Genomic DNA, 25190 nt, shown 5'->3' on the forward strand with positions numbered 1-25190 from the left:
ATTCGGTCTGAATTTGTAGATATCTGTTTATACCCTTCTTCAGTCATTCACCAGCCTGCGAGATGCCACAGTTTTTCCTCATGCGGAAGTTTTGTGTACTTCTGGGCATCCTCACCAGCTTCCTTTAGACCTCTTTACAGTGTACTCTGCACCTTTTCAAATCTATTTCTCTGGCTGTTACCGGAGTTTCACTAAGTATTAAAGGTGTGGTGAGCTTTGGATTTCATGTCCTAGCTTGGTGTTTTCCAGTTTTGTTTTACTGGTAACGATGAACACTGTGTCTCTCTTATGACTACCGTGCAGTAGTGTCGTGAAGTTTGTCAAAGGACTTATACAGTGACTCAAAGATCTATTTTAAGTTCTATTCCCAACTGGATATAGGCTCTCAGTTACTTTCACAGTGTGCGTGTTCATGTGCAGATGTGTTTTCCCAATATACACCAACCCATATTTTTCAGTATGAATTTCTTCTGCCTTTGCTATTCCACAGTCTTACAAGGATTTCATGATGCTGTAACTTGTGGTGGTCAGTAGTAATTAAATTACATTAATTTTAACAGAAAATTAATGAAACCAGATCACTTCCAGATTTTCTGTTAATGGAGGCTCTGTTCAGAGAGACTGTACGAAAAGAGTTGATAAATGATGATGATTCTTAAATGTTCAGAAGAGCGTAATTGGTTCTCTTTTAATCTTTTTCGTTTCCTTTGTTCATTCACATTTCTATTCTGTAGTGACCTAAGGCTGACTCTGATGGCTGGTTGAAATCTAGTGTGTTTTATCTTTCTCAGTTGAGTTTTGGGGAGTAAAGTGAATGTGCTACAGCAGATTCTGCACATAGCTGGTATTTGAGGAAAGTTGCAGTTCTCTATAGGAAAGGAAACCACTTTTTTCTGTCTTCTGCCTCATTTCCCTTAGTCCCTTAGCAACTACTGAAGAACATTGTTTGCTTCCCAGAATTTAAAGAAGAGTCAATTTTGTCTTCCAAGAAATTAATTTGAAGGAGACCATCAAGGCTTAGCTGGAAGTGCTGGTAGATACTTGCTGAATGACGAGGAGGAAGAAGTGTTGTGTTATTAACTGTTGGTTATTGATTGATGGTCAGGGCAACTTAAAAGATAAATTACTCTTGAAGTGTAGTTAGGGTTCTCTATATTGTGTGTGTCTAATAGTCTAAAAAAAAGTATGAGTACTTGTGGTGGGATAGATGCATATCGATACTGGCTACATATGGCAGCATTAAAGACGACAAGTCTTTTCATGTAAAGCCAATGTACCTGAGAACTGGGGGCATGTAGCATAGGACGAAATTGCTTACAAAATCCTTCAAAATCTAAGCAGCAGTGGATTGCTGACTTTGATCCAGATTTCTGAATGGGATGTACTTGAAAGTGTGTACTGAATTTATAGGAGTAATAAGTTCTAGCAGAATTTGAAACAGTAGAACTTATTTTTTGTTTATAAATGGTTAAATAGGTGGAATGGGCTATCTGTGGATGCAAGCAGGGTGGTTGTTAATGTGACGTAAATAAACTTGTATGCAATTTAATAAAAAAACAAACTGCTTTTTGCTTTCTGCAACTGTGAATGCTTTCTACACTTGCTCGCTCACTCGTCTTTACAGATTGTCTGCTCTGAAATTGAGCAAGGGGTGAGCTGAGCTGTTCTGTGGCACTGTTGCACTCTTAAGGAAAAGCAGAAGGAAAAAAACTGAAAATGCTACAAATAAAACATTTTTACCTTCGCTGCTTCATCCAAACTTGTGAAATTGGCTTAAAATTCCTTAAACTCTTTTACTCAGTTCATAACGTAGCTTCCAGCACACTAACTTTTTGTTGTGTTTAAACCTTTGGCAGGACGGGAGCAATTTCATGGCCTGGGGTCTATGTACTGCAGAGGAGCAGCTGCTGTGATCCTCACGTATGATGTGAACAGCCTCCAAAGCCTGACAGAGCTGGAAGAAAGATTCTTGGCACTGACGGACAGTGCGAGTGCTGACTGCATTTTTGCTATTGTTGGAAATAAAGTTGACCTCACCGATGACTGTGCTTTACCACCGGATGAAAATAGACCGGAGAAGTCTGTTGCCAGCTGTGGCTCAAAGGTGCGAAAACAAGTCCGTGCAGAGGATGCGATTGCGCTCTATAAAAAGATACTGAAATACAAAATGCTAGATGAGAAGGATGTACCTGCAGCTGAGAAAATGTGCTTTGAGACCAGTGCAAAAACAGGATACAAGGTGGACTACCTCTTTGAAACTGTCTTTGAGATGGTGGTACCAATAATTGTACGGCAGAAAGCTGAGGGGCCACCGCAAACGGTAGACATTACTGACTACAAGCCAGCAAAAAGGACAAAATCTGGTTGTTGTGCCTGAACCATTTACATGACATAAGAAAGGGGAGGGATTGTTCGGTCCAGCAAACTAAGGAGTAGCAAGTACTTGCAGTTTGCCAGAAAGGAAAAGTCAAAGAATAAAGAGACTAAAATGGTGTATGTGGGGAAGAAACCCAAATCTTCTGACCATTAAAGGTTTCTGGGAATCTCTGTGTATGCAAATGGAAATGTGAGTGAAATTATGGAGGAAGACTTGCCAGTTTCCATGGGCTCTGAAGACAAATGGTGTGTTAGTACAATTGGTAGCGACAATCATTTGAACAGTTTTGAAGCAGTCTGATTTTTAATGGCTTGTCATTTCATGTTGCATGTAAATGATCTGTTTGTGTACTCTTGACAGCTTTCACATGATTATCATCTTTCCCCTTGCGATTCTAACTTTGGACGATTGAACACACGGTAATTTTTTATTCTTAAGAAAAAAAAAAAGAAAATCCAGGTATAATTTATATTTGTAGCTAATAAATCAATTACAATGTTTTTATGTCAGATATGACAGTGTAAGATTCAGAAGCTGGAGTATTAAAATCACTGTGGATACGTACTATTCATTTGGAGACTTCATTAATGTTGGTCCTCCTTCCATAGTGGGCTTTCATGTGTTAACAGGCAGTATCACAGCTCTTGCTACTCTAATTGCAAGTTGCGGGAGGAAATTTTTTCTTTCATTTTTCTCTTTTTAATGTGGATAGCAAAATTTTTTTTGAGAAGGAAGCAGTTTTCTATTTTGTCTGCGTTTTGTGGAGACCTCTTTATGGTGCCTATAGGATACCACGGTGTTGAATACCTGTGTTCTGTCTCCCTTCCCACTCCTCCTTAGCTGCAGCTTTGATTTTTTTTTAGCAGCTAGGCAGGACATGACCATCTACCTGGAGGGAAGTGAGGACTAGCATTTTCTGATGTGAAACTGGCTAATGCAGGAGGAAGGGAAGAGAAACTGCCTTTTGTGGAGTAGAAAGGCACATGAAGGAGCACTAATGAGGTACGTGCTTTCTCTCCTGACTGCAGTAAAAAGGAGGGGCTAATACTCAACACTGCTCCTAGAGTTTCCCAACCCTCTCGGTTACAAAGAACGCATACAGTGACCCAGGAGCAAACACTGAGACACCTTAAACAGAGTGAAGAACTGCTAGTTTTAAAAAAACCCCAACAACAACAAAAAAAACAACCCAAAGATGGAGCTCGCATGTTTCCAGTTCTGCAAGTGGTTGTGTGGGGACTCCTTCATCTTCCTATGGATGCTTCTGGCATAATTTTCTAAAACTAAAGGGTTGGTCATTCTTATGCTTTGTTGTTGCCTTTCTCTGTCCCACCCAAATCATAGTTGTTTAGTACATAGGGAGACAATTCCTAAATGAATAATGAATTCAATTATTACGAAGTATATTTAAAACTTTTTTTTTTTTCAAAAGTGTGTCCTCTTGAGAAACTTGCTGCAGAGTAGTAGCTTTATTTTCTGCTTTCAAGTTTATTTCACAGTACGTGTGCAGTGGGGAAGAATGACTCAACAGAAAATCCTCTGTACATTTAATCATAGAATGGTTTGGGTTGGAAGGGACCCTTAAAGGTCATCTAGTCCAACTCCCCTGCAGTGAGCAGGGTCATCTTCAACTAGATCAGCTTGCTCAGAGCCCTGTCCAACCTGACCTGGAATGTTTCCAGGGATGGGGCATCTACCACCTTTCTGGGCAACCTGTTCCAGCATTTCACCACCCTTATAAAAAAATTCTTCCTTATATCTAGTCTAAACCTACCCTTTTTTAGTTTAAAACCATTACCCCTTGTCCTATTGCTATAGGCCCTACTAAGGGTTGTCACATTTTGGATTTGCTAGGGGTTTGCAGTTTAACACTTACCAATCTGTCAGAGACTTAACTGTACCTGCTCTGTGGTATTTAAAACTGTATACAATTAAAAACCTTCTAGCTATTAATAAAATTCTGAAGCCAGTATCTAGTCTTCCCTCAGGACTGGGAAGAGACAAACAGGCTACGACCTCAGTCTTGTTTGTGACCAAAGCGATCTGCCAACACATCTGTGAGAGGTCCACTGTCCACTGCTTTGCTCTGTCTATTCACAACTGAACCTGTAGCATGCACTGGTTCCAAGGTCAGGCCTTTGGGACCTGTACACCTAGAAAGTACAGAACAGGAAAAATATTTGTAAATGTAACATCTAACACTTCATAAGGTACAAATATTTGCAATTCAGTTGCACCAGTGTTTGAGACATATGAGATCTTAAGTAGTTCTTACAGTCTTCCCAAAAGCTCCCAGTTGGGTGTTTTCACTGAAAGAGATGACACAGGAACCAGTCTCGCATGCTGCACTTTTGCCCTTAGGGCTACACTTGTCTGGCATGATGTTCATGGCTTTTTAGTGTTGCTGGCTATTGTTTCTTGAGAAATGTCTGGGTTATGATGGGTTGTTACTCTGCCAGCCTGTGAGAGATCATGGGGTTGCACAGCAGAACCTGGGAAGGCTGCATAATACGTGGGAGCTATTGGTGAGAGGTCAGGAGGAGACCTGGATTACTCAATGTGCACCCTAGCCTCATTTCTGTACTACTTTCTGAAGTCAGGTTGTGCCTTCAAGCAAAACTTGAAGGTCTCTGAAGTTTGATGTAGGATTTTTTTAAAATTTATTTTACTAGGAATTTAAAATCTGTTGTAGCTGAGCTCCATTTTTACAGCCCAGTGTTGATGCTCTATCTGCTGCAGCGGTGTCTATGCATGTCTGCAAGAAATCCTTCATGTCTGCAAGCATTATTAGAGAGCACAGTTCAACCCTCAACACTGAAATTGCACAGATTTTTTTTTTTTTTTCTGTGTAGTGGTGCCATGTTTGTTTTTAACAGTGTAGAGGAGCAATACACTATGGCCTGCTCTTGTGCTTATTAGGTGTCCTAACATGAATTCATTAATTTCCCTGTTACTTCTACAGGTGCATCCTGATACCCCAGCACTGCTAAAGGCACCCCCCCAATTTTACTTAAGAATTCAGCTTGGGTTATTGACGAGGAGGAGCAGTGAAGCTGCAGGGTAGGGACTGGCAGCACAGGAACTGCACTGATGCACCCTTGTTCTGACTCTTGTTGTCTCAACAGCCTCACAACCTTGCAGCCCATGTACTTCTAGCATAGCAGCTGTAGGCTGGGCCACTGGTCAAGCTGGGCCAGCACTAGGACCTGCATTAACAGTGGCTGTGCCATCCATCTGTTTGATGCCAGCTCTCCTGCATCCCACCGGCTGCACCAAGCGCTTTCCTTCATCGCTGCGAGGTTGCTTTCCCCATTAATAACCTCGGTGCGCAGACTGGAGCTGGGTGAGTCGTTGCTGTGCTGCTGGAGCTGGGTGGAACCTCTCCCCGCCAGGACTAGCGATGGTGGGTGAAACTGGGGACCCAGGTGCTCTGCCTGCCCTGCCTGGGAGGGGAACCTCCTCTTACAAGTATCCGTTTTTCCCCTCTCTCTCTCCATTATGTTTGTCGGGATTATGTGAAGTGTTTGAACAGTGAAATAAAAGAAATGTTATTTTTGGCCATGCTGGGTGTATGTGAGCTATGGGTGTGCCTGTGCCCGAGGTGATGGCTGGGCCAGGCTGTGACCCAAGGGGGAGAGAAGGATGGAGGGAGGGCAAGGCGAGTGGGTGAGGATCTGTGCCGGGCTGGTTGGGAAGGCCCCATCCTGCTCCCTGCCCCTTGCAGGCACTGATGGTGCAAGACAGAGGTTGCCACTGGCCCCTGACAGCCCCAACAAGGCTTTGAGTCTTATGGGGGCAATGAAAGGAGCCTGAACCCCCTGGGTGCCCATGGGGCAGGCAGAGCTGCTGAGCCACCTGCTTTGGCTTAGGTCTGCCCTTGCCCATGTCATGGTGGGAAGCACCACTGCCTGTCTTCTCTGCTCGTGGGTCATGGGGTGCAGTGATGTCACTTGTTCCCCTCGTCTAGTATGTCTTGCACTGACATGTGCCTAGTCCCTAATGGCTGTGAGGCCAGGCCCCTGCTTGCCCTTGGTGGGCACGTGTGGTTGTCCCTGGGGATGCCACTGGCCCCTGTATGGTTACTGGACTGGGGTGCCATCAGCACATCAGCAGTGACCTCCCAGCCTCTCTTCTGACAGCAATCTGATACCTTCTGCTGTGAGGTCATGTTTACTGCTCACTGTTTGCCAATTTTTTATTTCTGGCAGCCGTGGACAAGCCCAGTCATGTCCGGTGTGACCAAACTCAGCTGATCTGGTTGATACACAGGAAATAATTGGTGTCAACGGATGTTGCTACGTTGACTTCACCTATATCTGTGCTGATACACTGATGCACTATTACATACAGAAGGGGAATATAATCTCGTTTACCTTCTCCAGGCTCAGCAGCATGTTATACTACAGGGTATTTTCAAACAGGAATGTGTAGGAAGCAAACAGCGTGCTTCGAAGCAAAAGATTTGCCTTAGTCAAACCCAGGCAGAACACTCATGGATTTTACATCCTAGGCTGGAGCACTATAATTCAGTAAAAAGATTGTTTTGTTTTCCTGTAGATGAGTTTTTCCTGTATAAAAATGTTTTAACTTTTTGGAAGTGGGTGCTGGGATCACAGAATTGTGGAATGGTTTGGGTTGGAAGGGACCTTTAGAGATCGTCTTGTCCAAGCCCCCTGCCATGGACAGGGACATCTTCAACTAGATTAGGTTCTTCAAAGTCCTGTCCAGCCTGACCTTGAACGCTTCCAGGGATGGGGCATCCACAGCTTCTCTGGGCAACCTGTTCCAGTGTCTCACCACCCTCATCGTAACAAATGTCCTCCTCCTCTCCAATCTGAATCTACCCTCTTTCAGTTTAAAACCACTGTCCCTTGTCCTGTCACTGCAGGGCCTGGTAAAAAGTGTCTCTCCATCTTGCTGATAAGCCCCCTTTATATATTGAAAGGCTACAATAAGGTCTCCCCAGAGCCTTCTCTTCTCCAGGCTGAACAACCCCAACTCTCTCAGCCTTTCTTCATAGGAGAGAAACTTGCAGCTAAGAGGCAGTTTGAGTAAGTCAGTTCCCCTCCATGTTTTGCTCTGGGTTAGGTCACCACGTGAAATCCTCTGGCTGCTGCAAGTATTCCATGTGTTTGTGTGCATGAGCTCCCTCCCCTTCTCAAACAGCGATTACACAAGCTTGGGAGGAACATGGGTATGAGTACACAGACCTGAAGCACATGGCGTACACAAGCAAAGTACAGAAGTTCAAGTCTGCTTGGCACCATGTGGGCTTTTGTGGTTGGTTTGGTTTTTCCTGCACCATGCCTGTTTGTTGAAGTCAATTCTGTGCCGATAGCGTGCTGAACAAACTTGCTATGGACAACTTGTGTGAGTCAGAGAAAATTAAGAGGCAAAGCAACTGTCAGAGGAAGACCTATCTGCTGAAGTTCTACATGCAAAAACAGTTAGCTGCACAGGACGATTAGGCAATGTATTAGCCATGAAAATCCAAATAGTTTGCTGTTGATGTTGACATAATTGGTTTTTACAGATTTGTACAACCTCCACTTGAATTCTCTTAAAACACTGAATGTGCTGCATTGCCAGAGTTGCATGCTGTAAAAATCACAAGGGATAACTGTGATCATCCCATGACCACTGATGTCTAGCAACACCTGGAAGAAGTAAACTGCTGATTCTTGGGTGTTTGTTACTGCCATGTGTAATTTAAAAGAACTGGCAAATGTGGAATAGATTTGGCTCATGTTGACTGCACTGTTTCCAATTCTAAGTATTTTATTTAGCTGAAACAAATACTAGTGTAATTAGTTTGCTTGGGGGCTGCCTTTCAGAGCTACAGCATGGCCAGAGAGCTCGCTTCAAGCTCAGGTAATTTCTCTGTTTATGGATATATCTAATTATATGTACAACTAATCTAGGTTAGACAGTGTGCTAGCTAAGAACTTTAACTTAATTTATATTTTTTGCGGAGGTAACACTTGTCAAGTTTGGTTAATGTTGGTTTCCTGAACATTGTAGAGCACAAATAATACATTGTTTTAATCTGCAACACTGCAATTTATGGCTTAGATTGTTCTTCCTAACAACAGATTAAATACTATCTCAGTGTATCAGCTTAAACAAGCAATTTTAGACACACAGCTTCCCTCTTGGATCTTTTTAAGTGCCATGAAATAAACAAGTGTATTCCTGGTTGAAGAGTTTGAATTTCAGTGGAAGGAGCTTTCTGGTAATGCTTTATAATTCCTTAGGTGCAAACAAAGTAATTCAACAGAGCAGTCCATATGGATTGTACAGAAAAACACCATTTACAAAATGGAAAACATCAACAAATAGAGGTATAGAAAAAAACAGGTTTTATTTATGATACAGTGAGGATGGAATGTAATTACAAAAGCCAAGAAGCACCTGAAGCAGGAGTGAGGTGAACTGTTGAAAAATCAACTGTCATTGGTATAAAAGTCTCTTCGATTTCAGTTTTAAGCAGTCAGGTATATAATCAGATTATGCAAATAGGAAATTTTCAGAAAAAAAAAAATCCTTTTTTTCCTTTTGCTCTTGCAGTGGTGACAGACAACTTTGGGCTAAATTGCGTCTTTCTCCAGAAGGAAAGAGCTTGCTATTCTGGACATTTATCAAGCCTGGCATACAATAATCTGGTTCTCTATGGGAAAAGATGGTGCCAAATAAATGCCTTGCTTTCTTCCCCTTTGCTTTTGCAAGGATGGCAGTGTGCAAGTTGGGATGTTGGTCATCCCATTGCCACGTGTCCCCATCTGCCAGGACAGCAATGCCTTCAGATAGACAACTGGCAGGTCTGGAAGTTTTGCATTTGAAGGTTATGTGGCATCTAGCCATACGCTCTCCTGCAAAACCTACCCCATGTGCGATAGGTGCTCCAACAGTATGTGGTTAAAACCTGTTTGTGATGAGCAGCCTGGTTTCAAAGGGGAAAACTGCGATGCAAAAACCACTCAGTGCTGCTGCTCTGTGGGCAGCATGGCACAGATGAATGTCCACAACAGTGGAGCAAGAGGCCTTTGTAACGATCCTTTAGTCTGGGGTATGTCTAGAAAAAAGTCATCAAGCTTGTAAAAGAAAATGCTGCTTCATCATAGAGTCTCCTAATCAAAATAGGAGGAGTTGCATTTTGTGGTCACTATTTTTGGGAGGCCTGTGGGCTTCTCTGCTATTGCCAGTGGTTAAGTGCTAAAGCATGGTGAGGCTTGGAAAAAACCAAATACAATATAAAGATGATTGTTTTGGGTGTGTTTGAAATGGCCAAGCATAAAATACTAAAATCAAAGTTAGGTTTCACTGCTGGACATAAGCACTTTCCAGAGTACATTTTCAATATTTTGCAGGGGTTTAGCACTTTGATCACGCTGTGTTAATTTACGGAACTGCAGCTGTTAGTGTTTACTGTTGTGACAAATACAGTAAATAGAAAAGATACATATATTCTCTTAAAGTAAATGTAGTGGGTATCTGATGAAGGTAACCATTTCTTATTGAGGCTTTTTTGGTGTTCCCAAGCTGTGAGTATTTTTATCATTTGGCAAATGACATAGTGTTAAGACTAGCAAAAAATGTGTATATATTGTATAGTAGGAAAACACAGCACGAGATCCGTGTGTTAGACTTAATTTGTGTTACACTTAATTTGCTTTTACAGACACTTTAAAAAATTTAATTTTCCACTCAGCTTTTGAGGTAATAAGTTAAAAAAGCACCAACATGATTTATTCAAATATTTAACTATGGTGGAAGGTTTCATTGTATAAGAGCTACATGAAAAGCAGGTTCCCTATACTGTGAAAGACTTCTATAAATTTTTCATACAGACTTGACATCTGCTGATATGGCTTCGGATGAGTCCTGCCTTGAGTGTATCCGCTGAGGGTTTGCTTTGGAAGGGCTGGTCGACGGTAGTGAGCCAGAAGCTGTATTTATTTGCAAAGTAGTGACAGGTTCCACGTGCACCGTTGCATTCGATGAAAGGAGTCGCTCTGAAATCTTCCAGGCAGCTCCCAGGAGAAACCAGCGACTGTCCTCCACCTTCATCACCAGCAGCAGTGTGCTAAACGAGACAAGGAGGGCAGCCTTCAGAGTACAACCTCAGGCAATACTGTCAAAAACTTACACGTGGGAAAAGAGAAAAACCACTAGAATTTCTCCTAATTCTTCTCTCCAGAGGCAGAAAGTTGGCTAATCCTGCAACTCTGTGAGGTTTAAGGGTTTGGCTGTGGGTTAGCTGTACAAAGGAGCTAGCTCATATGTTGATGCCACTTAAAATCTTCTGACAAACATCTTTTCTCTATAGTTAAGATTTTCACTACTGGAAGTCTTAGAATTGGAGAATCATTGAGGTGGGAAGGGCCCCTGGAGGTCACTTCAGCCAGTCCCCTGCTCAAAGTAGGGCCAACTCCAAAGTTGCTCTCGGTCACTCCAGGGCACTGTTGAGTTGTTAATACCTCTAAGGATGGAGTTTCCACAACCTCTCTGGGCAACGTGTTCCTCTGCTTGATTACCCTCACTGGGAAGAACTTTCCACCATATATCTAACTTGAATTTCCCTAATTATAGTCTGTCTACTCTGCAATGCACATGAGGAGCACTGTGGAAACAAAATTAGCTTCTATACAAATAACTAGTTCCCTCTATGGCATATTCTTTAACAGCAAATTACACCAAAAATCACACATCTTTACACCACTTAACTGTTACCTTCGAGAAATACTGTGGTAATGAACTGAATGTTACTTCTCTTCTGTCAAAGGCATTGCTAACAAAACAGGCATTTCCTCTATCCCTTTAAGAGTTGTACAGCTGCATTTTTAACTGAAGCTATGTTAAAAAACTGAAGGAATTTGCAGTATAAAAGAAAGCAGCTGGAAAAGAAAGTTGCTAAATAGTTTTGTAAATGTAGGGAGAAATCTGGGCACATCCAATATGTTTGCCTGCCTATGTTTTAATAAACTCCATACTATAAAACTGCAACTGTAACTGGCTTGGTTGATGCTGCGGGAGGCCCGAGGCCCACTATGTTCATATAAATGAGTAACAGAAGTGGTCACCTTTTAACAGAGTAAACGACTCTGATCTCTGGCTGGTGTTACATGTTGCTGAGGTTTAGATAGTTGTTTTTTTTTTTTTTTAAAAAAAACCCCAACAATTCCCATCCCCCCAAACCCTCCACCCAAAACCCCAAAGCTGCAGCCTACCAGCTGTCTTGTAAGATATGCTAAGCTATGAAGTTCAGGAGCAAAACCGTTCTAGCATCCCTCTACGAGAACAAAGGTGGTAAGAAGCAGCATAAATTATTAATAGCTTTGACGCCTTTGCAGTTGGAGCTGGAAAGCGGTTAGTAAAAACTGCACATGCTATTTGAGCCCTGCCATGGGAGCAGATCTGCTTGACAACATCAATGTGATGAGCCAGTGATGAGCACTGGCATCCCTAGGCCCACTGTACAAGCTCCAACTCTATGCCTATAATATCTCTTCTTGTATTGGCCACGGCCTTTTATCCTTCTGCAACGCTTACACCACACTACCTTTATAGGATGCATGATAGCGGAGTGCCCTTGCTACATGAAATCTTACTGACTTCCATGGCTGTTTGGGCAGGAGTCCATGACGACTCCCTTCATAATTATACCTTACTCAGGGGAAGGAGGTGACAAATTTAAGCCAAGGAAGTAAAACAATATGTACTCTGAGATAACCACAAGTGTGCTGTACTTCTTCCATAGTTGCCAGAGAAGCAAAAACGTGTACAGCAAACACTTCATGTGCTCTGAAAGCTAGCTGGAAAAATGTGAACTCTTCTCACGGTGTGTTCCTTGGTGCTGGCAGACTTTGTCCTGGCAAAAGGTTCTTGCTAAGGTGACTACTTTGCTCTTAACAATGCTCAGTGTTTACACAGGGCTTCGCAAACATTTAGTTAATCCTTGGAATTCTTGTGAAGTAACTATGAGATTGGTATCAGGGCTTTTTATAGAAGCAAAAGAAAGGTCAAATATAGGGCTGGTTAAAAATCTGACCTGCCCTCTCAAAATGTTTGGGTTTTTTTTTTTTTTTCCCTGTAACTAAATGAAAAAGATCAGATTTCACTCTACCTTATTTTTCTGAAAAAATTTAAGGTTTTTGGCTTTTGACAAACAAATGGTTTGCGGGTAAGATTGACTATTGTTCTTCTATGGTGTTTTCTGCCAGAGAAATCTTACTTCTTTTCCCAACCCTGTTTACTTCAGCATTCAATCCAGTCTTTAATGAGTTAACAACATAGGCGTACTGTTGCAGGTTTTGACTGCATGTACATCAAGCAAGTCAGAAAAATGAGCGCCTGTCAGATCATTCACTAACACATTCTAGCTGCTCTTTACCATGTTTAAGCCCTGTTCAGTGCTTACATGATCCCTCTATACAGTCTTGCAAGAAAAGCAGGGCAGGCTCTTCAGTAGGTCTTCCACTGCACACCTAACACTAAGCTTTTCTGTAACATCCCATTTCCTCATTATATGATCACAAGATCTAAGAGATCCTATAAGCCATGGGATATGCAGCTGAGCTCTTTTTGCTGTTAGAGATAAAACACTGAAGTTTAATTGTAAAAACAACAGGAGGCTGTCTCCAGCCTAGGTGAAAGACTTTGGCTTCTAAATCTTTGACCAAGCATCAGTAATTTTAAGTTTCCAAAAGATGGGGAAGAATTTTGGGTTTTCTTCCTCCATATCAGCTGCTCAATAGTGATGTACATAAGTAACTCCCGATCTTTAGCTGTGAAAATGCTTTGTAGGCTACTGTCGCACCTCAGTGCATTTTTATTTGCTAATCCACAGCTGTCCCTGACTTCTGCTCCAAAGCACTATTTTGTACATAAAATAAGGACTCCAGATGCTGGTCTGACAAGAGGTAATTTTCTCTGCAATTCACAGAGATTTTGTTTCTCCTCTTCTGCTTCCTACAAACTAGTTTTGTAGTTCCCTCGTTCCCCAGTATGATGCATGGTTTTGGTTTTGCTCTATCTAAACCAGTGCAGCCTTCCTAGTATCTAAGACTCAAACTTAAAAGCCAGTGCCACATAAAATGTGACACTGGAGAACAAATACCATAAGGAAGGAATATCCGATCCACAAACTGCGCCAGCCTTCAGGGCAGTGAGGAATAGAAGCTTCTTGGCTATGGACAGCGATTGCCACAGCTGGGGCCTCACAAACTGAGCAGCGACTGATATATGGCCTAATGTCTTCTTCGGCCACAGGCATCATTGGAAGAGGTGCTGTAGTTGAGAGCCAGTAGGATTTATCATTTCGACTTGCATAATAACAAGTATCCCCAGGGTTACAGTAGAGGAATGGCATAGTACTAAAACGAGCCAAACATGAGCCGGCCAGCCCTGTTAAAAAAGAAGAAAAAAAAAAAAAGAAAAAAAAAAAAGAAATGAAGGCAATCATTCTCACAGAAAACAATGATGCAGGTTTTCAGTTTCCTGCTCCTTCCCAAGAACGTGTTAACTAAAACCCTGCAGTCCAGAATGTTCTGCTGACTTTACAGGTCCCCTTGAACAACACTAATGACTTGCACGAGCTCTGTCAGAGGCACTCTATGCAGACATACCATTTTTAATCTTCTCATTTTGGTGTTTCCTAAGCCTGTTTGCTGAAGTCTCAGCTTTCTCTAAGTTCTATTTAATTTTTTTCTTCTTTTCAGCCAGAGAGATGGAATTAAGGCTGCTGCCAGCAATACCTGCACGTACCTAGATCCTGGTTGTGTGCTTTCTCTTGTCCTTCAAAGTACAGTAGGCTGTATCCACTCCAGAGTTTGTTCATGCCAACTGGGCACATTGGCTCTTGATCGGACTGGCTGTGCTTCACCAGCAGGTAGCCCATGCTAACGCTGCGACCTGGCATGCCTGGCAGCCCGGGGCTACCGGGGCGGCCTGGCTGACCTTAGAAGAGAGGGAGAAAAGAAATAATACAACTTAGTTTGTGTTCCCACAAATGCTCTGATGCTAGCTGATATTCTAGCTAAGCTGCCGACGAACAAAACTTAATTGCATGATGCCTCTTCTTACGGTAAGTTATTGTTAAAAGAGCCGTAGTTCTAGGATTACAGCAGTTGCTTTTGAAGTGGATTGATGCTGGATCAGGCTCCCTGGTTTCTAAGATGATGTATTTCAATATCAGAGCCAAGGACGTTCACATATAAAGTTCTAATGAATTTGAGAATACTTTGTACAATACACATGAGCATATTTTTTCCTTTAAAATATTTTCTTAGTCCAAGATTAACCAATGGTTTTTGAATTGCTTGCATTTGCTTCATACAGTTAAAACTATGCTCTGCAAATACCTTTTTCTCTGTGTACTTAGCTAATTAAAGATAGTAATCATTCCGCTCTGTGATTGGCTAAGGACACAGATATTTCTTTTGCAAATATGTTCCCTTAAACATCATCTATCCAAATATCACCTACCCAACCATTCATTTCCATTAATGTAACTGTTAGTATAAAACTAGGCTGAAATACTCAAGAGAAAACCAATATAAAAATACACTCAGATCAAAACAAACTCACTCACGAGTGGACTGACATCTACAACTATCAAAACTTATTCCGAAAATATTGCTTTAAGACAACTCTGTTAAAAGTTAGTTAGTTGTCCCTTGTGAAGAAGCTGTGAAGACAGAAACTTTCTCTCTCCTCCCCTCCTCCCTATCCAGTGATGTAGTAACTACAGAACAATTTATGGCAGTGAAACAGGAAAGAGGGAAGTGCTGTGCTACATCTCTTACCTTCAAATCCCACTGGACCCTGAAACCCTGTTCCTCCTTGTTCACCTCTGGAGCCGGGAGGAGCTGGAATGCCACCCCTGCCCTGGAGTCCTGGGTCTCCGGGTGAGCCTCTGAAACCTTGCATCAACAACAGTTATAAGCACAATGACTGCAGAGACACCGACATGTTACCCACTTTGTTAACATGTGCTCTACTTGCATATGTTTGGTCCTATCTGCCAGGTTCACCAATTTAAAGACAAGATCCTACGGTTCTTGCTCAGGCAAAGAGCACTGACTTCATTGGAAAAGGTTGCTGGGATCAAGACTACATTAGCCCCACAACCGTAATCTTTCACTCTTGCTACCAGCATGCATCTCTGATGAGGCTAGTAGCAAAAGGTGCACTGCATTGGGTCCACGCATCACTAACTCTATGTTCCCTGGGTTGATATCACACCCACAAGGTGCACATTTCCACCAAAGATGTTCAGTCTTGATTTAAGTGAGATCCGTATCTGGTGTTGCCTTGGCTATGTGAGTGTTGACGAAGTTTTCTCCTGTTTTGCTTATGTTCTGGATTCTAGGAGGAGGAGGAACGCCAAGCCCTAGCTTTGAAAGACTAAAATTTGACTCTCCTTTCTGACTTACAGAATTTAAAGTAGAAGAGAGACAAAGCAGTGTTCTGGTGCCCTCGCTCTGCTATGGGGAACTGAGCTTTCACTCTGTGTGTGAGATACCTACCTGGATCGCCCAGTGGACCCTGAGGTCCCATATCTCCTGGGCTTCCTTGAGGTCCTATATTTCCACGGGGACCTGGTGAACCTTGCTCAGCAACCAGTCTTGGAGGAAGAGGGGGCAGCCCAGGAGAGCCTGGAGGGCCCTGAAAGCCTGTGATTAGAAGCAAGATGAGATAGTTTGATTAAAACCCCCCTGTATTTTCCTTAATGTGCTTTCATCCACAGATATGTTGCTGTTACTTGGCTGCATATGTGAGAGAGGGACTGTGGTCTGCAACTCACCACCTTGGGTATAGCAGCTGTATTTATTATATTGGGGTAATGTGTGAGTATGGGGATTGTCTTCTCTGGGCCAGCACACAGATAAGCAGAAGGAAATGAATAATGCTACTGCTCCCTCATATATGACACAGGAAGCTGGGAAGTTACCCCCAAGCAGCCAACAGCTCTCTGAGGTTCAGCACCATCTTTTGGTGGGCTTTGGGAGACACAAATACATGATGGTATAGATGGAGTGAAGGATTTTAAAGATATTTCTAAATATCCAGTATGTCTGCTCTGGAGGATTAGTTTAGATCAGGAATTCTTTTTTTTTTTTAACCCTGAAAGTGGCTCTGATTTTGGAGTTGGCACCTCATACAAAACAAATTCATAAAGGCAAAAAGTTGACTTTTGTTAAATGTTAAATTCAGGCATCTGTCCACTGGAATTTGCCAGGGGTCACACAGAGTCATGTAGGTTGGAGAGGACTCCAGAGGTCATCTAGCCCAACCTCCTGCTCAAAGCAGGGCCAGTTAGATCAGCTCTGTGGAGTTGCAAAATGAGTAGTCTAGAAAGGAGTCACGTGTCTGACTGCACTTACTCACCAGTTAGTCCTCTATCCCCCTTGGGTCCGATAGGTCCTAAATCACCTGGAAATCCTACTGTGCCCATAAAGCCGATGACACCTTGTTCACCCTTGCGACCTTTAACGCAAAAATGGCAGGTGGCATTATTACATTTCAACACAGATCAAGTGAGTGCAAAAGTCATGTTATTAAAGATGCTGTAGCACTGGAGGTTCCCCTGCCCCTAGCCAAGATCAGCGTTTCCCATCCTTACCTTTTGGTCCTGGGTACCCAGGAACGCCAGGTCTCCCTGCTAAGCCAGGATCACCTCTACTTCCTTTTGGGCCAGTTTGTCCACTCACACCAGGTTGTCCACTTTCTCCTTTGCTTCCTGGTGGAGCTGGTATTCCAGGCTGCCCCTGTAGTCCTGGATAGCCTGTTTAGAGCACATAGAAGTTGTAATCTGTTTATAGTTATGACCTGGGCACAGGGGAAAATAACAGTACTATCTATTTGTACCCCATCAGGCTTTATTTCCTTAATTTAAGTGGGGAGCTAATGCTTAGCTACCCAATAGACTTATTCAGCACTCCTGCTCCTGCTCTCAGGCTGGCATACCTTCCTGCTGCTTGAGTGTCATCTCAAGCAAGATTTCAGCAGAAGTTGGGTGCCTGCTGAGATACAGCCTTCAATGAGCTATTCCTTCCCCAGTAAATGCCCTGCTTTACTAGGTGCCTCCTTGCTTCATCCTAAATTCTCCAAGTAACTAGAGAAATCAGAGAGCAGCGAGTACCTGACTCAGTGCCAGGTGGTAAATAATCCAAGGACTTACTGTTTCTTGTATCTTAGTGCTTCATCTGAACATCTGGATACAAATAACTACTTCATGCTGTCTTGGGAATTATGGGAACAGCTTCTTTTTTCCAGAATTACATACTGCCTGAAGCTAAACCTGACAGGTTTCTCTTCAGCTACCTCTGCTGCCTAAGAAGATATTTGGACCTTGTTTACAAGGAGAGAGGGACTTACTAACTAGGGTTTTGAGTGGGGCATCTCTCAAGCTGCCTGTGGAAGTTGGATCATGTGTGGATACAAATGCAAGATGCATGTGGCAAAGTAAGAGCGAGCCGTGTCTGTCTCACCATTTTGGCTGGGAGATGGTGTTCCTGTTCCCACTCTCCTGACAGCGTCTATTTTTGTTTTTTAATCCAGTGACTGCCTGGTGAGTGGGAATCAGTATGCAGTTAGGCCAACTAATGTTCTCTTTCCATTTGGAAATGTAGGTATTTTGTTGGTTTTCATCTGGTTTGCCAGTTGTAAGTTTTTGCTGAGTTTACATAAAAATTTCCATGCATCATACAAAGATGATAGTGAGACACCTGCAACTTCTGCTACAAGCTCTTCACAGTGGCACTACAGTTTGAAACGATTGTGCAGTCCAATAAGCAACAGGTATATCAGTGTCTGAATACAGAGAGACACAGAGTGGCTCTTTCATATGTATGAGAGAGGCAGGCTCATGGCATGGACTTTTAGAGAGAAGAGTTAATGCTTCCCAGTGTAACTTAGTTTGCACAGTAATTTCACATAGGAAAAATTTGTAAATGATTAAGAAAATATTCCATAGACTTGCAGGTCTGCCACAGACCTCAGATTTTAAAGTAGTAAATTAGCATAATGCTTCTGAAGGTTGTTAAAGAGAATTCTGGATGATTAAATCTGTTATTTGCATGAAAATCAATCCCTTCCATCAGGACAACCTGGAGGAACTGCCTTTTGCTTTCAAGAGGTCTGTCCCTATTATCTTACGTACCATTAGTTCTGTCCAACAATTATTCATGCACTTTAGTGTTTAGTTTAGTGTTTTGCGTTTAATAGGAATATTTTACTGAACTGAGATAGAAATAACAATGATTGCTGTTGCTAACCCAGTGCTTAATCTTCTATTGTTGTCTGAGGGCACAACCTTGGACTTAATCTTTTATTGTTGTCTGAGGGGAACAAGGCATGAATTACCTGGCACACCATCTAGACCTGGGGAGCCTTTATCACCAGGATATCCTGATATATTTGAAATCCCAGGAGGCCCTGGAAATCCGTCCTGCCCAGGAATGCCAAAGGGTCCTTGGACTCCTGAAAGGAAGAAAAGAAATAAACAGTACTGAAAAGAAAACACACAAGTTGCAATTACAAGGACTCACCTTAGACTAAGTATAAGGAATGGGATTTTCAAAATGGAAAACACCTGCAGTTTCCACTGATTTTTGTTTTCTTTTTTTCAGATCATGTTGTGGAGGTTTTTCTTAAAAGAACCAAATACTAGTCCTGTGCCAAAGCTCTCTGGATAACTAATTACATCTCACTGTGTGAAATGCTAATAATCCTGTGTCTGCCAGGTAAAATATTGTTTCAAGATAGGAAGTACTCAAAATATCCTAGGTATATTGAAGCAGACAAGAAAGCAGCTTCGTCCTTCTGTGTCCTGCAGAGTCAGGGGTCACAGACACTTAGGGTTTTCTGGGGTCAGTTAAAACCAAAAGTTTGAATCCAAGAAGTTCTCTATAGATGAAAAGTGTTAAATGGCCAAAAATCTGGCCCACCAATGACAGATTATTCTTTAAAGTAGATTCAAGTTGTCAGGAAGCCATAAATACCCTTTTGTTTACTCATTAAAAAAAATTAATACTAATTAATTCTGAAAAAAGAACATGAATAAGTGAAATATCTGTTTCTTCCAGGGCTTGATAATAAATCTCTGAATGGTGGTTGAGATGGCACGGCATGTTAGTAACAACAAAGTGTAACACAGAAGAATAGGAATGAGCCATTGAACCAAGTAGGCAAAGGCAGTAAGGTTTTATACCTATGCCGGTCCTTACTCCTTTCAGAGCTGAAATGTTGAAACACTTTTTAAAAAACCCCTGTAATTAGTTGATTGATTGATCCATAATATCAGTCTGGTGGCTCCCTGGTGGAAGAACTGGTGGTGAACCATACTCAGATAAGTACAGCCTGCTACAACAAAGTGGGTTTGAGCTGGAAGGCTGTATGCTTACATTGCACCAGGGGTGATGGCACGAGTAAAGCACTGTGTGTGGGAATAGAGTCTCAGAGGGATCAGCAGGACAATCACACAGTGATGGACAGTGAGGTTTTTCAGAAGAAAGGTAAATATTGACAGATTTGTCACAAAAAGAAAGAAAGAAAAGCCATAGTGTTTGTGTAACTGGAGCGTCATTAAAAATATTTTGGGAGCTGATGGCTGAGAGTAACCTCTGGCATTTGCAGCATGCTGAGCTTGGTGGGTGCTACAAGATGCTGCTACTACGGTAGTAAGTAGATCCCATTCTCTGGAATACAAACCTGGAACGCCTCTTTCTCCCTTCTGACCCGGAGGTCCTCGGCTGCCTTCCACTCTGCTCGGCTCTCCTGCTTCCCCTTTGTCACCCACCGCACCTGGGAAACCTGCAGAGCCGTAGCCATCTGGACCTGTTGTAGAGTTGTTCAAAATTAAGATGAAAGCTGAAATGTTTCTGCATGTAACAATGTATCAGCATGCTTACTTATATGTATAGAGCATGTGGTTTTACTAAATACATGAGTCTGTAATAGCTCATTGAAAAAATGGCTCACAATGGGAAAAAAAGGCCTTGAGGCTTTAACTTTATAAGAGGAAAGAAATTATGATTTGAAGTTGTGTTCTAATCCATCTGTGTGTCAGCACATAGTGTATGAAGTTGTTTGCCAAAGCCCACAATAATGAAGCAAATTCTACATTGGGCTTTGGATGACACAGTCAAGAAAACTACGTTGCAAAGATCTCACTGAACAAACTTGCAGCCAACACAATGCTGTACCCATGAACAGGCAGAATGAGAGTCTCACTTACCTGGTGATCCTGGTAAGCCCTTAGTGCCTGGTAAACCATGCAGTCCACTGATTCCTCTTAAGCCAGGCAAGCCTGTTTTAGAATTACAGTCATGATTATCACAATAGTTTCTATGAGTCTGTATATATTCCTAGGAAAAAAATTCAAATGCTTTAACAAATACTATTCTGTGTTAAAATCTTGTGTATTAGATGAAAATTAATTCATTACAATAAGCCTATTATGAAATACACCACACCATGGTTTTGTGATTGGCAAATTTTGTTATTATCCAATAAACTCACTATGAGAGGTTTTTTTCAATATCTCTGATTCGTCTGTGTCCTGGTTTGGCCCAAACCAGGCCAATTAGTCTTAGAGAAACCAAGGTCACTGCTAAATTCCTCACTGCTTATGAGTGAAGAGCTGAAAGGGGGTCACACCTGCAGGGAGGAGCAGATGGGGCAGGTGGCCCAGAATTGACCAATGAGGTATTCCATCCCATACACGTCATTCTCACTTTCCTATTTATCACTAACCCACTGCCTCCTGGAGGTGGGGCCCAGGAGGGAGGGGCCCTCCTGTCTCCCACTGATTGGTACCAGCTTTGCCAATTGTCCAGTTAAAAGCCTGCAGGTGTGATGGCAGGGGGAGCTACTGCATTTTCCTCTCTGCCTGTGCTGGGGGGAGCTACTGCATTTTCCCCTCTGCTTGTGCTGGGGGAGCAACTCTGCCTGAGGAGGATTTCCAGGCTCTCAGTCTTGGTTTTGTATATATTTGTATATATTTGATTATTTCTATTATTATTGTTATTATACTCTTTTTCATTATTATAGTTTATTAAAACTGTTTTAACTTTCCAACCCATAAGTCTCTCTCCCTTTTCCCTTTCCCTTAGCAGGAGGGAGAGGGTTAACAGAGAGCATCTGCCACCTGGTTAATAGCTGGCCCAGCTTTAAACCGTGACAGTCTGGTAGTATGCCATTAGTTCCAGTCTTGCTGCCACAATTTTGTTCATAACCATTTAGTTTTCCAAAATCCTCAAACCAAGACAATTATGGCATAATTGTAGGCTCTAAATGTGAATATAATGAAGCTCTCTTCAGGAGAAATTAACTCTGTGTCATTTAAAAAAAACCAACAAAACCCTACCAAAATGTCTAATAGCTGCTGCTGCTGCTGTTACAGGTAAAATTTATCCCACCTTTTTGTACCTGTCAAAGTGTTAAGCATGATGTTAAAGCTAGACAGGTATCTCTAATCAACAGCCAGAGCTCTGGAGGACAATTCAACCTTCACAATAACAAGTGTCTGTCTCTCTCTTCACTGTCTATAAAGGCAGCCTTCATAACCGTATTAGCTTAGATTTGATGCAGATTCAGATAGATGAATCTTACTAAAAGCAGGGCAATTTCTGGCTGTACTGTAGAAAAAAATCTGCTTACTTAATATATTAAGGAATTAGGTGGCAACCAATGAGATTCTGTATCCTGTGATACAGCTAGCTTCATTTTAAACTATCAATCGCCTGTATTTTGATAGCAGAATTCTGTCTGAGGCGTAGGTCATTTATCCTTAAAACCAGACATTGGATCAGTTCGCAGTTTTTGATGATGATGTAGGACAAATATATTGTTTGCTCTCTAATGCCACATTATAATATTCTAATAGTGTATATCACTACACTTGCTGCATTTTAAATAATTTTTTGTTTTTTCTTCCCAGCTGTCATGAAAAATGAAAATGTTTCCTGAAAACTGCTTTCCTGGTTGAGGGAGCTCATCAGCAGTTAAAGTGAGCTCAGTAGACACCAGTCCTTCAGAAGCCATAAATCAGAAAGCAGCCATGTGGGTCTTCATTAATGCACCTGGACTTTACGAGCAATAAATGTTTACTGGAGGGAACTCTGCCACTCTGAACTGCAAAAAGCCCCCTTTTTTCTTCTTCACCCCAAAGGAACAATAGCAAGTGCTCACACTGAAATGACTGAATAGCTGAAGCTATATGAATACCTGCTTGTCCTGGTAAGCCAGGCCAGCCGGGAGTTCCCTTTTCACCTTGCAATCCAGTCGTCCCAGGGCTTCCTTGCTGCCCTGGGGGGCCGACCAGTCCTGGCAAACCTGTGTGACAGTGATGAATCATTGCTCATGAGCGTCCTTAAAACCAACAGCCCAAAACATGGACTTGTGCTATCCTTGTTCTCCCAGGTACCAAAATGAAGGCTTTCCCTTTCCCCTCCTAATGTCATTGTATGACACTGCACCACTCATCCAAGTAGAAGAAAACTGAAGAGAGCAAAGGTAGGAGAGGCAAGGTATAACAGAACAATGCATTACAAACTTCAGGTTTCTGACAACCTCAGAAATACAGTGGGCTCCTCCTATGAAAATGATAATTTTACTTCTATTGCCAGTTACAATAAGTAATTTAATTTATGGGCATCTCAGTTTCCCCTTCTGCTGCATCTGTTTCGCCTTTCTGACTGGAAAGCTGATCAGACAAGGACTGTTTCCCAGTGAGGTACCTACCGAAACTGCTCCAGTCTTGGCTGGAATTTGTAAGCCCTATAATTATATGAGAAATGTGGAGCAACTGTTCTGAAAGAGCATTTTCATGATCCTCCTGCAATAAGACATCTTCTTAAGCCCCGAGTTTATGATCCAGCCAGAGCCAAACCTGACTTTGGTTCCCCAGTACAGTTGGACAACGAGCCTGGCTCAAAGGCTCTTGAGTAACTGGGTTTTGGGGGATATATTGACTTCATTTATGGCAGAGACGAGCATTGAAAAGCCCACCTCTTTGTAGTATTGAGACAGCATTAGAATACCTGAGTGTGCCAGCAATACAACACTTTGATTGGACACATGATCACTATAAAAAAGGTAAAACTGGTATGAAGCAGAGTTAGGCTTTTGAAATTTCCTCTTAATAAGTTCTGCCATGAGTTCCACATCCTTTTCATTGCTCTTTACCAACTTACAGAATGATCAGCATATTAAAAAACTTAATGACTTTCTTTTGAGGGAAGAGATTTTTGTGTTTCTCTTCTTAAACAGTTTTATTCTTTGGAGAGTTAAAAAAAATATTTTACCTTTCTGTCCCACAGAGCCAGGGGCACCCTGCGTGCCCTTGAGGCCTTCAATGCCAGGGAAACCAGGATCACCACCTTCGCCTTTTTGTCCTGTGCCTCCTCTTGTGCCTGGAAAACCACAAACCCAGTATATTCTTTTAATAATCTCTATACAACCCTAAGCTAAAAAGCATAATGTGAAGTTGGCTACTGAATGGGTCCTGGTCTTGACACAAAGACATTCTTCTAGTCAGGGTGCTTGCATCATCTGGGAGAATGAATAGTCGTCTACAGCATGCTGGCCAAACCATCATTAAATTTGTTTTTAAAAGTACTCCCCAAATTATGTGGAATATGATACTTGATGTTCAAGTGCGCTGCATGTGCAGGGAAATTTTAATACATTACTTAACCAACCCAATCCAAAATCGACCTGACTCTGCTATCCCATCTTCCATAATCACGGCCTGATACTGCTCCTCTGTCATCAATGGCAAAAAATTATATAGAAATGTTTACTGGAGTTGCAAGTGATTGATGTTTACTGATATAACTGTACTTTCAGTTGAAGAGGTAAATGTAGCACATACTAATGTCAATAAAGAAGAGATGAACCTCTTCAGGAGCTGTCATGACAGCACAGGTTCAACAGCCATCAAAAGCCCACAGTAAGCTCCCCCTCCCTTCCTCTGTGGACTTCAGTATGTGAGAAGTAATACATCCAGAGCAACTGTGAAATTAATACCTGTTAAGCCTGGCACACCAACTTCCCCTTTAAGGCCTGGCATTCCTGGTAAGTTTATAGTATCTCCCCGCTCACCTGTTTCAAGCAAAAATGAACACATGAGCAGTAAGACTTTAATTTAAACAGTATTTCCTGTTGTTTCGAAGGAAGTGAAACTTCCAAGGCAAAATTCAGTAATTATTATCTTTCTAAAATAAAAGACAAATACGTTAAAGAAAGAAAAACATAAAGTCTCTAGAACAGCCACCCTCCCTGCCATGGATGGATTTATCCATGGACAGTATACATTGCATGAAATTAGCAGTATTAACATTTTCACAGCCTCCCACAGCTACAATATCATTCTGTAAGACTGTATGAAGACTCTTTAAGACTGAAGACCCCCTAAGACTCTTCAGAACTTAATGTGGAGCATTTCATGGGTAATGAATACAAAGAGCGCTCAGATAAGAGAACAAACTTACCTATTTCACCATCTGAGCCAGGAGTACCAAAATGGCCTGAAATTCCTGGAATACCCTTTTCTCCCTATCATATGATTGAAAACAGGTATCAGTTAATGAGAATGAGGATTTATTCAACCTTTCAAGCAGCACAGTTTGGAAATATTGAAAAAAAGGCCATTAAATTTACCATATTTGAGTTTCTGCAGTACTTTATAGAGTCATTTGGCTGAAATCAGCTAAACCAAACCAGTACAAACCAAGGGACAAGTTATGTTTGCAAAGACATCCTATTAGACATATATGGTAGTTAGTCCTGCAGTCCTTGGTTAGGAAAA

General features: G+C 42.0%; 2 protein-coding genes across 4 annotated transcripts in view; one reads left to right on the forward strand and one right to left on the reverse strand.

The window, feature by feature from the left end:
- The window catches only part of RAB20 (RAB20, member RAS oncogene family), a 48056-nt gene extending 25655 nt beyond the window's left edge, over window positions 1–22401 (forward strand). Inside the window, exons 2-3 of one of the 3 annotated variants that reach the window (XR_011047747.1) lie at window positions 1857–2622; window positions 22320–22401. Coding sequence is in view for 1 of the 3 variants with exons in the window: in XM_068395671.1 (XP_068251772.1) it covers window positions 1857–2377 (521 nt within the window). In the remaining 2 variants the exon portion in view is untranslated. Of the gene's footprint in view, window positions 1–1856; window positions 2942–5339; window positions 5939–22319 lie in introns of those variants that run through there. The other 2 variants (XR_011047746.1, XM_068395671.1) reach the window with 2 other exon arrangements.
- The window catches only part of COL4A2 (collagen type IV alpha 2 chain), a 152288-nt gene continuing 135817 nt past the window's right edge, over window positions 8720–25190 (reverse strand). The window contains exons 35-48 of the mRNA XM_068395670.1: window positions 24874–24937; window positions 24410–24484; window positions 23686–23793; window positions 22607–22714; window positions 20616–20687; window positions 20090–20215; window positions 18743–18859; window positions 17001–17162; window positions 16766–16864; window positions 15904–16050; window positions 15181–15297; window positions 14141–14332; window positions 13494–13780; window positions 8720–10460 (exon numbers count right to left, since the gene is read on the reverse strand). Coding sequence (XP_068251771.1) covers window positions 10206–10460; window positions 13494–13780; window positions 14141–14332; window positions 15181–15297; window positions 15904–16050; window positions 16766–16864; window positions 17001–17162; window positions 18743–18859; window positions 20090–20215; window positions 20616–20687; window positions 22607–22714; window positions 23686–23793; window positions 24410–24484; window positions 24874–24937 — 1929 coding nt within the window. The 3' untranslated portion in view covers window positions 8720–10205. The remainder of the gene's footprint in view (window positions 10461–13493; window positions 13781–14140; window positions 14333–15180; window positions 15298–15903; window positions 16051–16765; window positions 16865–17000; window positions 17163–18742; window positions 18860–20089; window positions 20216–20615; window positions 20688–22606; window positions 22715–23685; window positions 23794–24409; window positions 24485–24873; window positions 24938–25190) is intronic.

The sequence above is a fragment of the Nyctibius grandis genome, chromosome 2 (assembly GCF_013368605.1).
Source record: "Nyctibius grandis isolate bNycGra1 chromosome 2, bNycGra1.pri, whole genome shotgun sequence".
NCBI lineage: Eukaryota > Metazoa > Chordata > Aves > Nyctibiiformes > Nyctibiidae > Nyctibius > Nyctibius grandis.